Source organism: Mastigoproctus giganteus, chromosome 1 (assembly GCF_048544385.1).
Source record: "Mastigoproctus giganteus isolate SK-2022 chromosome 1, ASM4854438v1, whole genome shotgun sequence".
Lineage (NCBI taxonomy): Eukaryota > Metazoa > Arthropoda > Arachnida > Uropygi > Thelyphonidae > Mastigoproctus > Mastigoproctus giganteus.
In genome coordinates, this window is record NC_143575.1 from 249,987,155 (window position 1) to 250,000,887 (window position 13,733).

The 13,733-nt window shown below is 35.2% G+C and overlaps 1 protein-coding gene across 3 annotated transcripts in view; it reads left to right on the top strand.

Annotated features, from left to right (window-relative positions):
• The first annotated feature begins 3,558 nt into the window (after nt 1-3,558).
• Nucleotides 3,559-13,733, top strand: part of LOC150091747 (cyclin-dependent kinase 14-like) — a 205,235-nt gene continuing 195,060 nt past the window's right edge. For all 3 annotated transcript variants that reach the window (XM_090385502.1, XM_090385511.1, XM_090385519.1), the window contains exon 1: nt 3,559-3,688. In XM_090385502.1, the coding sequence (XP_090241628.1) occupies nt 3,640-3,688 (49 nt within the window). In that variant the 5' untranslated portion in view covers nt 3,559-3,639. The remainder of the gene's footprint in view (nt 3,689-13,733) is intronic.

Genomic DNA, 13,733 nt, shown 5'->3' on the forward strand with positions numbered 1-13,733 from the left:
CGCTGTGATTGGACAGTGGAACAATGGAAGAAAGTAACGTGGTTAGGCTAATCACGATACACTTTGTTTTGTACTGATAGTAGGCAGAGAGTGTGTCGAGAAACACGACGCGATGATTGTTGTAGTAGTAGGGTTTTTAGAAGCATCAGCGACTAAGGCCATATTGCTTCATATATACTTATCTGAAAGTCGCTTGTGTTCTGTAGCCGATTTTCTGTTTTCTGGACAAAAAACAAACCCGAGTTTCCGGGAGGAAAACCATGCTATCCTCGCCTGAGTCCGACGACTAACTCAGCCATGTTGTGAAAAAAGTCCATTAAAATTCCTCACGTCATTGATGTGGGGAAGACGGCGATCTCTTTTACCGCTGATGTGGGGAAGACGGCGATCCTACCAACTGCTATTCACGAGAATAGCATAGTTGGTAGGATGCGATGAATCCTGCTTGTCTTGTTAAGCCAACCCAAGCATCTGGAAGTAGTATCATGGTATGGGTAAGTTTTGTTGGCACAGACTGGATCCGTTGATACCGGTGGAAGATTGAATATTATCCGGGGAGTACCTGAATTTTTTTTTTTTTTTTTTTTTTTTTTTAATCAGATCTACTGAACCCTGCAATGTTATTACACTTTTTTATCCCGAAGGTGATGGCCACTTTATGGATAACAATGTAACAATGTATCGTGCCAGAATAGTGAAAGAATGGTTCGGAGAACATGACAGGGATTTCCATCATCTTCCTGGTCCCCACGTTCACCTGTTCTCAATCTTATTGAGAATGTGTGGGGTATGCTGGAGAGAGCTATTCAGCAATGAAGTCCACTTCCTTCAACTTTGCAGCTATGCGATATTTCGTTGAAAGAATGGTTACAATTGGAGCAAAATTCTAAAATACATAATAGAATCCACGCCGCTCCGCACATTTGCTGTTATTCGAAACTAAGGAGAACCATTCGATACTGAATACAATCCATTTTTTTGATACTGGATAAAGGTATTTTATTGGCCAGGGGGTGCAAATGTTACAGATACGAATTAAATACAATCTAGATTTCACGTATATTTTTAATGCCTCGCATACCGCTAAAACCTCTGTTTAAATTCATTTTAAAGTCTGTACACCATATTACATGTTGCCAATGACAGTTAGTTGATCTCATAACCGACTTAACTGGAGTGCGTTAATAAGTTGCCACTGCCCTGAGAGTTTTGGATGATTTTGCCTTCTCATTAGAGAGTGCATAACTTTTCTATTACAACTGTTTTTCCAAGCTACGCTGATTTTTGTTCCTATCTGTTCTACACTCCTGGCCAAAAAATTATAAATCTTTTGCAATTGGCGACAAGAGATAATTAAATGTACAGTATGCAAATGTAAGTTGTCATATGCTATGAGATAAATACTGTACACTTTCCCCTGAGGCTTCTTAGTCGACCATTCAAGGGAAAGACGGGCGCTCTTTTCAATTTTCAAAAAGATGCTATTGTTGGAGCACGTTAAGCAGAAGCCGCTGCTATACTCGTAAACTAAAAAGTATACGAGTGGAAAATGAAAGGAAAATGTAGCTGTAAAAGGAAGAAAAAAGGCAGAAAGTCGATACTCAAAGAACGAGACCACAGGAAAATAAAGTGCATCATGCGTCAGAAAAGAACATTCAGTGTGCAGGAAATGACTGAAATTTTCAATTTAGTCAGAGAAATACCCATTTCCAACAGAATTATGCGGCGAGAGTTGAAAAATATGAGATTTTGTAGTCGTGTGCCTATACGAAAGCTGTGGAAAAAGATATGGTTTGATGAGTCGCGATTTACACTTTTTTGCGCCAGTGATATAGTGGAAGTGTGGCATGAATCTCATTAAACCATGCATTGAGGCTGTCTCGTGTCCACAATTCAAGCGGCTGGAGATAGCATCACGGAATGTGGTGCGTTCTGTTTGTACGAAATGTGTCCTGCATCCACTCGTTAGAAGGTCGTATTACCTCCAGTAAATATCTTTCTGCCGTTGATCAACTTCACCCTGCAGGGCTCCATTTTTACCTGGGTTGCGATGGATTCTTTCAAAACGACAATGCAACTATTCATAAACTATGTCTGAATGGCTCAAGGAACATTCCCAAGATTTCCAACACCTAATTTGGCCGTATCGTTCTCCAGACAGATCTGAATAAAATTGAGAATGTCTGGAATATGTTGGAAAGGTGGTTCGGTTTCGCAGTTGTCTACTGACCACAGTACAGTACCTGACAAATATCTTGATGGAACAATCATGGCAGACCGTACACGGGCTTTAATTCAGGAAAAAGGCGTCTATACTAGATATTTAATAAGGTTTCTCATTTTTTGGCCAGTGAATGTATGATGGCAACACTTACAAAACTGCTGTAAAATGGCTACTGCTCTTACTGCATATAAAGGGGTCAGCACACCTTTAAATTAGTGAAAATAATGGAAATAATTAAGTTTCCTCGCTTATTTTTTTATGATTACTAAACTCAAGTAGCGCTGTTATTAACATAGATTCGTCATTATTTCATAAAGGACAATCGTAATCAAATATAGACTCTACGACAGTTGACATATCTGTTGAAGTTATGTCATTTTTGCAAGGTGAAATTTAATTTAAAAGATGGTTTCAAAATAGTACTTAACGTGTATCTGGAGCCAGTCCTGTTTCTAATCTTGCTTAATGACTTTGTTGAGGGAGTCAAGGGAAAGTTACCAAAGTTTTCTGATTACGCAAAGGTCAAAAGGAATGTTAAAAACCAGAATCAGATCATTCTGAACTAAATAATTAGTAAAGCTAATAAAAACCAACGGTTAACAACGAATGTAATGCTTTTTAAAAGCTTGTTATATAACAATCAGTTAAATAATCACTAATAAAAGGTTGATTCCCCATGAGAAATTCCAGCAATCTATGTGAAAAGATGAGGAACATAAGTAAAATTAAAACATCAGTCTATTTACTGTCTGTAAATCATAAATTTCCATAATAAACACTGGCGTGTCCTGCATACCATTTGTCAACGTTTCAACAAACACAAAGCTAAAGAGGTGGCTTTATTTTCTAGACAACAGTGATTCTTATGGAGTTGTGAATAAGTTTAGGGTTTGTCACCCTCGGCTGCGTATATTGTTCTACAATCGAGCATCTGAATGGAAAACACACGTAGTATTCGGCGACAAGAAAAATCGGTGTATTTGTTCAAGCACGTGGCCATGTTTCAACTGGAAAATGGAAACAAGTCGATGTCACTGCACGCTTCGTATGCAGCATCGGTACTTTTTAATCTCGACAGCAAGCACGCGGAAAGGCTGTTCGGAAACATCTTCACCTTTTAACGCAACCTCCTCCACCGATGGGTATTTGTTAATAACCCGAAATGAAATCCAGTTTATCAATCTCCGACCTTGCAAACGCACGCACACACACACACACACACTCACACTCAACCAGCACGCGCCCGTTAGAACGTTCTGTTTTCTCTTTATCCCGGTTTCCTCGACGTAGCCATTGAAAGAGAGCTATCCTATGGGAGCGAGAGTACAGTAGCGTCAACATGGCCCAACGTTTCAGCGCATTTCTGTCGCACTTGCCGTACATGTCACACTTGGTAAGCCGGTAGCCGGACTAGTATGTCTGTTACAGTGGAGAGTAAGGAGTGGAAAGCCCCCACAAAGGAAGGTAAGTCATCTAACATCACCCGCTTCTATTTGTTTTTCTTTCCAAGGTTAAATATCCAAGTCTAGTATTGTTCTAATGGCCCCTGAGTGAGCTAGGCTCCTGCAATACTTCGTCGCTATACACAACAGCTCTCTGTACAGCTTCTAGCGTGGGTCTGTCTGTGTCTGTATATGTTGCAATCGTTCTAATACTAACGGAGTGACACATATTAGGGGGGATGAGTTTGATGCGGAAGCTTATGGTTTATTAAAAACTGCGGGCTACTGCGCATTTTGTGTTTCTCGCGTTTCAGGTTATGCAATTACCTCGATAATGTAATGCCCGGTATAATATTTCGTGAATTTTTCAGTGGGACAGATTTAGAACAACGAATGAATTCACTAAGATTTGGTAATTTATAGTTGAATACCTTTTAAGATTTTCGCTAAGCCTAAATATATACGCATTTATGCATTTGTGAGGGATAGTGGTTTTAGAAATAGCTCAGGAGAGTAATATAGGCGTATTAAAAAGTGAAAAGGGTCTAAATAACAAGGTTACTTCAACGAGTGACCTTTAAATTCCTTAGAAGTGTTCAATGTATTCGAAGTGTTAACCCGACAACGAATATTAAATCGCAATTACTTCGTCTGTTGAATGACGTATGCGTTTGTTTATGGATTTATGCATGTGCTGGAACCTCTAAATTTTATATTCTTTCTGGCTTTGATATTTATATATGTTTTATTTTAAAAATATTTGTATAAATTATATTCATGTTTTTATTTTATTAATAATTTTAAAAGTGACAGAAGACGTCACCACAGGTCTGAAAACAGATTTCATATTTCATGAATGAAATCTGTTGGTCAAAAGACCGTTCTGCTTCTGTGAAAAATGAAATCGACATTATGACGTCATCTAAAAACTGCAGAGTTATGAGGAAACGAAACTTGATAGTTTTATTATTTTGGGGAAATAATTATGTAACGTTTTTGTTTTTATTAATACCATTGTAGTGATTATAGGTAAGTTTAATACTTAGTTCATTTAAAGAACTTGTTTAACATGTCTTTTAAAAAGAGACTAAATTTAACCCATCGCACAATCAATTTTCTTTGTTTCCCAAAAAAGTATTATTAGATATTCTGTGGCATGGATAGTGTATCCATCCTCGCGAGAATAGAAAATGTCACTGGGTATTCTCCCAGGAATTTTAACGCACTCTTTAAATTCAATAAGTCACTAGGAGGGGTTACTGCAAAGTAACAAAACAGTCAGTTGAGGTCCTCCATCTCGTTAGGGCTGACAGTTTGAGGGGGAAAGGAAGTTAAGTAGTACGGAGCTTCAGATATCTCCCGCTTTATTCATGAAAAAAAAAATCATTTTTTACTTAGAAAGGTTATGCCTTTGAAGGCTGTAAAAATGCACAACAGACAGATCAACAGTTTTGTTATGGAATTAGGGTTATGAAAATCGATCCGCTTAGTGACAGCTTTCCTCCAAGACTTATTTTTCTTTTAGTATTTTACTTATTGTTCCTTAGGATTTATTGAAATAATATAGGAAATATATTTCTTTTGATAAGAAAAATGTATATATTCATGATTTTCAGGAGCGAAAGGATTACGCATCAGTGTTCAGAGATATGAAATCGGATTAAGCCTAGCAGTTGAAAATCAAAAATGTTTTCATTATAGCTATTGTAGCTCATGAGGTCGGGACAGTATAGACTTGGGTAGAGTATCAACTTAGATTTTAACACGCAAACAGCGTATGCCTAGAATGGGATATTTAACTTGAGGAATTGGGATTGGCATAGAAGTTAGAATTATGGACTGAAAATATAACCACAATAAAAAGTAAACTCTGATGTGTAATTCTGAAACGTGGGGAATAAGACAGAATGATTGAAAGATAGATGTCCAGATGAGAGGAACTGAAAAGTTGACTAGATAGACGAGCAATCAGGATGAAAGAAACTGTCTAGACTGGAGCAACTTGGATTATCGGAAAAGTCTGATAGTGCAATGAGAATAGTCTAGAAGCAGTTTGTGTCGTAAATTATGTTTTCCTTAAGATCCAAAGCGTTAATTGGTTGATCTTTTTTTATTCTTCTGTTTTCTCTTCCGAACCACAAAAAGGTGTTTACTGAAATTGCTGTCTTTTTGTTATCTCGGCTTCAAGGTCTTATTATTTTAGGTATTCTTACTTCGGACTTTCACTCAAACGCTGTTTCATTCGTATATTCTTTCTCTTTTGTTATTTTCTTTGATTCTATTAGCTGTTTCTGTTCTTTGTTTCCCATACAGTCCAATCTTCTGTGTCTTAGGAAGGACCTTTAACTAGAGTAAACCTCATTTACTATAATTAAAAGGCTGAGACTTTTTAAAATTGTTTTTCTGCTAGTTTGTGCTGGACCATTAAACATTAAAATATGAGCGTGTACCTTCTCAGTTTTCCAAAATGTGTTCTTGTTATGCAACGGATTCCACTGCGATTTTTCACTTTTAGACGGATATAAACATTTTATTTTGAGGTAATACATTCTGAATATTTCAGTTTCTTTATGTAAATTATTGCATATTCTTTCCTGTTATTAGAATATATTTATTATTTGATATTATAATTTCAAATAAGTTAGCTACTTTATTCAGGGGGGTAACTGCTATTTACAAGTCTGTTTCTGCAAAAATATCTAATCATCAGAGTATACGAGGCTATTTATGTCGTGCAAATTGTACATATTTTTTATATATTATACCAGTTTAATTATAAAGCAATTTTACCCTACGCATTTTAAAATCTAAGGACAAATAGAATAAATGAATATTTATATTGTAAGAAATGGTTAAAAATTATTTAAAATATGCAAGAAAAATTAAACATTAGTAGTGCTACACAATTTAGGTTTGACAGTAGTCTCGAACTCTGTTCAAATCGATTTAAAATCACATTTGGCCAGATTGTGGTTGACTATTATACTAACTTTTGCAAGTTAACTTTCTACAGTACTATGTAACGATAGAACTTACTTTGGATATATTATCAGATGCTTTATGCACGATTTAGAGTTAATCACAGGCTTTTCACCCATTTTCAATTGTATTAAGAGGGTTTCACGCAAATTTATTTCAAAATTGTGAGTGGATTAGGGTCACTTTAAGTCATCGTAGGATCCAATATTCTATATTGAGGAAAATATGTGGGTGGAAAAAGGACCACATAACCGATGCGTACATGGCTACTAGTACTAAGCAGCTTTATTTAATGATTACAGCTTTGTTTCTTTTTCCATTTTTACAAATCGATTTATAAAAAAAAACTGTTAAAAAGATGTTGGAAATATTAAATTATAAAATATTCATTATTAATCTGATTTTTTATTTGTAGCATACTTTTAATATTTTTAATAAGTAAGCTACTTTAAGTATTTCAAAGTACGCATTGCGTCAGTCTATTTTCTTTCCTTTCTGCATCCACATCGCTAATTAATAAAAAAAAATTAATTCGAGTTGTATGACCTGTTTTGAGCATATTTGCATATATAGGAGCATTTTTAATATAACTGGCAAAAATGGCATCCTTCTAAAACTGACATAGGGCGCTTTTCTTTTCTATTTTTGCGTGCTACAGTGTGTATTGTTCTTCTATATTATTAAAAAATTCCATCAATTTTCCTTTAAAGGGCGTTTCCTCATATTTTATTAGTCACACATCAATGATATCAACTTCGCTTTTTCTATTCATCGATGTCTTTTATTTCTATATTATTAATGGCAAGTTTTTTGCATTCCTTTTTATTACCGACTACGCTGTCCTTCAAAAAAAGTCAGCATTTCATATTTTTGTAATGTTTTTTCCATCCTCTTTGGTTTAATCCTCTTCATTTTATACTCTTTTCTTTACTGTAGTTTTAAAAATCTTGAAACTAGCTCTCCGTGGCCAAATAACAACGCTTTACATAGATTTAAAACTTTCTCTGCCTTCAATTTTTTTTATTTATTTTTAAAAATCTTATTTTGTATTTTCATTTCCAGTTTTTACGTTTGCAGTAATTCATAATTCTATAGATTCGAACCAATCTCTCTTTCCATATTTTTTGCATTCTATTGTTTCTCTTCTGCGGCAATAACTGTTCCCAGTGTACATTTATGTAGGTCATTGGTTGAAGGTTAGGTTATCCTTTAACCTGGTTTGATTCGCTTTTTTCGAAATTACCTTCTAGCAGGCTTTTAAATGTCCTACAATTCATGCAATCTATTTGACTCTGTGAAAAGATTTTGTGGCTATTCAATAATAACTGAAATGTCTCCCATTAATTTTTAGTATAATTTTAATTATAATTAGCATAATCAGTTCTTAATTGTCCGTGAGATATTTGTGTGTGAATACTCTGTGCCTAAAGAATGTATTAATTTTAAGTAACCGAATATGCAAAATCGCTTTCCATTTTCTCTATCTTCATCATTAAGGTCACCTATAATTATCATTAGGTCCAATTTGTGTGCTCCATCACTCTTTGCATCTTTTTATCAAATTCTTCTCTCCCTCGCTCTTTCTCTCTCTCTAAAGTTACGAAACTTCGCTTTAGTCTCCTAATTGACAGATATCACTGAAGTTGTAGTAATACTACAAAAATCCAAATTTAACTTATAAATGTACACTGTATACTTTTCTGTTACCATAGTTACCCCACCATGTAGCCATGGTAACTGTTTTAATTTGTTACTATCCACAATATTCAAAAAAAAAGGAAATCTACAATATCTTCAATTTTTTCTGTTATCATAGTTACGCCAAAGTTTAATTATCCAGCCACAAAAAAAAATGGTTATTTTATTCCTGCGTACTAATGTCTTTTATGAGAAAGCGTCCATTTTTTTTATGATCACTGATTGCCAAAATATCTGTTTGTAGCACGTCTGCGAAGGGGGTCGAAGGGGAACGTATCGAATATTACACGCTCAGTGAAGCTTTTTTGTTAAATATAAAATTAAATTTACAAACCAACCAACCCTGTAAGTCGAGAGGTTACTTTTTTTTCGCAAAAACCCTTAGAAAGAAAAAAAAAAAAAAGATAAAATCCATAAGAAATGAGAATAAAAGCTTCTTTGGAAATGCAATAGAAAGAGTTATAAAATCACAAAAGAGCTTTTATAAAAAGGCACGACATGATAGTAAAAGGGGGAAAATGAAAGAACCTACATTAAGAAAGGAACGGATAAATCTCATCCATTAAGTGATTATGTTCCACTTTATGCGCATTGCCACGTACTACTTTTCCGAATTCTGCAAGCGCTCTGATGTTTCAAAGAAGCTGACTACATTTTTGTTCTTTCACGCACACATGCGTGCTAGAAGATAACAACCAGTATACATGGCCCGCTTTCCACTGCTAAGCTACATCGTCTAGTGGCCTGTGGGAATATAAAGTTACCTCGCATCTCACTTCAGACCAGTGCAAGTTAAGTCTTCCGCCTTTCTCTATTTACATAGGCGACAAACGGTAAAGATTCTAGGAAGGTTCAGCTTTTCGATGGGAAGTGGATCTATTTGTTAGAGCGGAAGCTTATAAAATAACCAATTTCCATTTCTTGCCTTGGTTGGCTACTCAAACAACTTTAACTTCGGGGTTTTCTTATTACAGCGAGAATGTCGCTTCACTCGTGTTTTAAATTAGCTGGTACTTCTCTACAAGAAATAATAAAGGCCTGTTTATCTTAGAGAATTCTAATTTACAAACTTCCTGATGTTATTCGTTCGCATTAACAAAAGAGAAATTTTTTTGCTCTGATATACCTTCTGATTACCCTCTATCTAATAGGAAATACATTACACAGAATTTGTTTTTAGGCATCAACAAACATGTTTTTTCGTTATATTTTATCTCATTCAAGTAATATCTGATATGTCACCTTTTATTTACCGCTAATTATGAAGAATAAGCGGGTACAAACGTACGTTTGAAAACTTGTGATCCCATTGTTGACTGGAAATGAACTTATTCCTCTGGGAGCTCTGTTACCATAGAAACAGAAAAGTTACCTTGACTGATGGAGGGATTGCACGGTTCCATTTAATTCTGATAATAAGTTTAGAATAAAACTAAATTTGTCAGAATATGTCACTTTTAACTTTTTTTCCCCTTAGGCATTAATAAAATAGGTTTAGTTAAGCAAATAACATTCATAACAAGCTGATATCTAAGGTTCATTTATTACAAATTCAAGTTACAGTCAAAATACTTGTAATTACATTTAAAGTTTTTTGGTAATGTAACTTTCCAAATTTAAAGTTTGCTTATTCCTGATTTATTGGAAAGCCCGCAAAACACCATCAGCAATGCACACAGATTGCAACTTATAACAAATGAGAAGGGAATTTATTTATGAAAAAAAAAAGTCGTGTCAGCTAAACTTTGCGTATTCCTACCAGTATCTTATAATGCGAAACGGAAAACATGGCCGTTCAGAAATGAAGCATTGCTGAGCTATTTACTCATTGATAAATGCCATTTCCTCGGTTGTCATAGCAACAGAGACAAGCTTGCCATCTCAGGAACTCTACTATTAGCGAGTGAGCTGATAGGGGAAGTATTGTCATCCTCGTTACTCTTGCCTTAGACAGTGCTGTACAGCAGAATATTGCACTTCACTCTTCATTCTGTTCTCACACACTTATGACTCATCAGATCTCTTCAACACCGTGTAGCTGTTATAATGATAGCAGGTTTATTCTTTGGCAAACTCTCCTAAGTTTTCACTTTGGAGCATCCTGTAAAGTTCTGAACATGGCGAAATGCCCATGTTTGGTATATTTTCTATTACACGAACATCCCGAAGAGCTGGAGGATGCATCATGTAAAAGGCTTGCTTAATACTTGTCTAGGAATATAGTGCAACGGTAATTAAGTTATAATTATTTAATATCATAGCAATTAAGCTATTGATGTTAAATAATTAGATTAATTTGTGATTTCAGAACATCCAAAAACGAAATCTTACAATACACTTAGCCGAGAGTATATCTTTGAGTGCACGCAAATATATTTCCATCACGTGGTTTAATTGTAAGCAATGAAAAGATAAAGTAGAGAACCATTTACTTTATGCCGCCAAGCAAATGAACCTGATCCCCATCTCATTCAACTTTTTTTTTAATCCATTCATAATTATTCGGAAGTTCTCCCGTTGATATACCGAGATACGTTTTTGTACAGGAAACTGATGTATGTGCCTGTTTGGGGGAGTGTGTTGAAGTATAATCTCTTTTAATTAAAGAACTCTCTCCTCCCTTTCAAATTCGATAGCGTACACTTACCAAGTAGCTAATGATAAGTACAAAAATTAGCTCGTTGTTTCCTTTATTTAAAATAAAAGTCGTATCTTTCGAAGCGCGCATCAATTTTCTTCTAAAAGCCTGGCCAAACGCCCTTCAAATTATCCCCTATTTTCTGTGCAGGCACGGATAAAATTTGTCAGCTCACTAAATCAAAGAGTGAATCTGTTTCCGCGTTGGCTTTTATGTTTGCCTGTGGAGTCCCCTTTTTTTTTTAATTATGCTCATTACACGAAACTTGATTATCCCCTTCTGGATTCACTGCAAGTGTTCTAAGAAGGATGATACTTAATCTTTCTTCTTCTTCGATTTCAGATAGTTTTTAGCCGAGAGATAAGGAATTTTTAAACGGCACTTAAATAAGAAACCCACTAGAGGTCGCTCACTTAAATTACCTTCTTAATACGCCTTGTAGCTTGCTAGCATTAGCCTTAATCTCCAAACGAGAATTGGATCATTGGAAGGAAAAAAACTCATTGATACAAATCAATTTTCTTCTCGCAAACTTGTAAATACTAAAAATTCTTTATGGGGAAGGTGTGAAGTCTCTCCGTTATTTGCATTTCTACTTAATTCAGACAGCATGCTGGAGAGTATAAAAGGTTTTGATTCAATTAACTTACGAGATGTCCGTGCGTGCGTACAACTACCAGCGAATTCAACCAAGCACAGTCGCTCTATTATTAACAGCCAAACTTCGACTAGAAAAACAATTAAAAAATTTATCCTCAAAGGAATTATTTACACATCTGTCTAACGCTTTGTTTTCAGAAAAGTTTGCGTAATATTTCTTTTACCAAGGGCCTTAATCTTTCCTTAAAATACGCGCTTTCTTTTAATCTCTTATGAATAAATATCTTATTAATATTTTTACTGCTATATGTCTTCGGAAAGTCAGCACCACCTGCTAGCTTCCTGTCTCTGATGTTTCAACGGAATATTATCCTATTTTTTCTTTCTTTTCCTAATGGGGATTGTATAACGTTCGCCCTATTCTAAGCCTTATTTTGTAGACAGGAATTTAACAGTCTTTGCTGTAGGTTTCCTGCATATATTACGCTGCTTTTGTGGGTGTTTTTTCTTACCCTTTTCCCAAAACTCTATACAAAAAATTCTCATTTCCGTATGTATTAGAATCCTTCATAAACTTTCGGGTCCTCTTGCTTTATTGGATTTTATATTGTCCTCTAAACAGTTTGAATATTAAAATACCGCCCTATTTTTAGCAATGCATATTCTGCCTGCTTCGCCATTCTTGACATGATAAATCGCATCGTTTATGAATTATTATTTATCCCGTGGGTGTTCTTATCCTGTTTTTTTTTTTTTCATTTTCTCTTTTAAATGATCTAGTTAGAATTTTGCTATGAAGCGGTAGGCGATTTTTTCATGTGAAGGTTGTTTGCTATCTTTAATAAAATTATAATAATTAAACAATTACCGTACTGACTCAAGAAAAGGTTTCATTTAATCCTCATACAGATTTCAGATGTATTTTACGAAAACCTAATCTAAGTTAGTTTTATAAATGAAAAGAGTATAGATCTGTGGTTATTTTCGTATTGTATACAGACATACACTACATTATCAAATGTATAAGTATAACACAATATAATATGATGTGGGCTCATCTTTGACATTCGATATAGCAGACGACTTATGAGAAAAAAGAATTTTTACTACATTTTGGCAAGTTTAAATGGAAATATTTAATGTAAATCTTTTAAAATAACTTGAAGTAGCCATCCATGGTCCATTTCACGTACACCTTTCCAAATTACCCCACAGATGTTCAATAGGGTTAAGATTGGCGCTCTGGATCTGCCATTCCAGTGTTAGCATAATGGTAGGTAGAACTTTCCTGCTGAAACGTGTATGGCCCTTTACCGCAAAAGCTCAGGACATTGTCTAGCATATCACGATAGGAGAATAGTAGGACAATCCATTCACTGTACCATCTACAAAAATCAGCATCCAATGCCATACCACGAAAAGCATTCACATACCATCACCGTTCATGACTGTAGTTCACAGCTGGGACGATTCAGTGTAGCAGCATTCTTCTAGCTATCGTTCAGCTTAATTCCGCTTCTTTAATGTTAACACTTCATTCTAACCTTAATACAGCTTGACTGCATTTCGGAGTTGTACTCTGAAACCCGTCATCAGGCCTACGCCACTGTAAAGAGAAAGATCCTGGATTGCAATAGCAACATTTCAATAAATAACTTATAGAAAATTCTCACGCATTATAATGTTCTGAGGCTTTTTCATTTAAAATACGGTTGGCCCCTTCGTGTTTCAACTGTTGGATGTATTTTCGTCTTCCGCTTCCATATAATGTTATGTACAGTGATCACTGGCCACTTCAAAGTTTCCTGCCAACACCAAGTCCTACAATGTGGTATCCTCTAGTACTTGCCCTTGCTCATGTGAAATTTTGCTTAAAATATGATCAATATACGCTTCATGTGGAATTTTGCTTAAAATATCACCAATATACAGTTGTGGATAAAAAACTGCATCACCTTAAAAAAAGTAACATTTGTAGTGAAACGTATAAGATATTGTTTGATAACAGTAATTTTGTTTGTCGCAAAGCAAAGGTATTGCGTCAGATAACGCTTATATTGCATCAGACAGCAATTGCAAGGAGTTGCATCAACCGTTTCTATAAATACGGCGTTGGAAGGGTATACATGCTCATTAGTATCCTGTTTTGCAG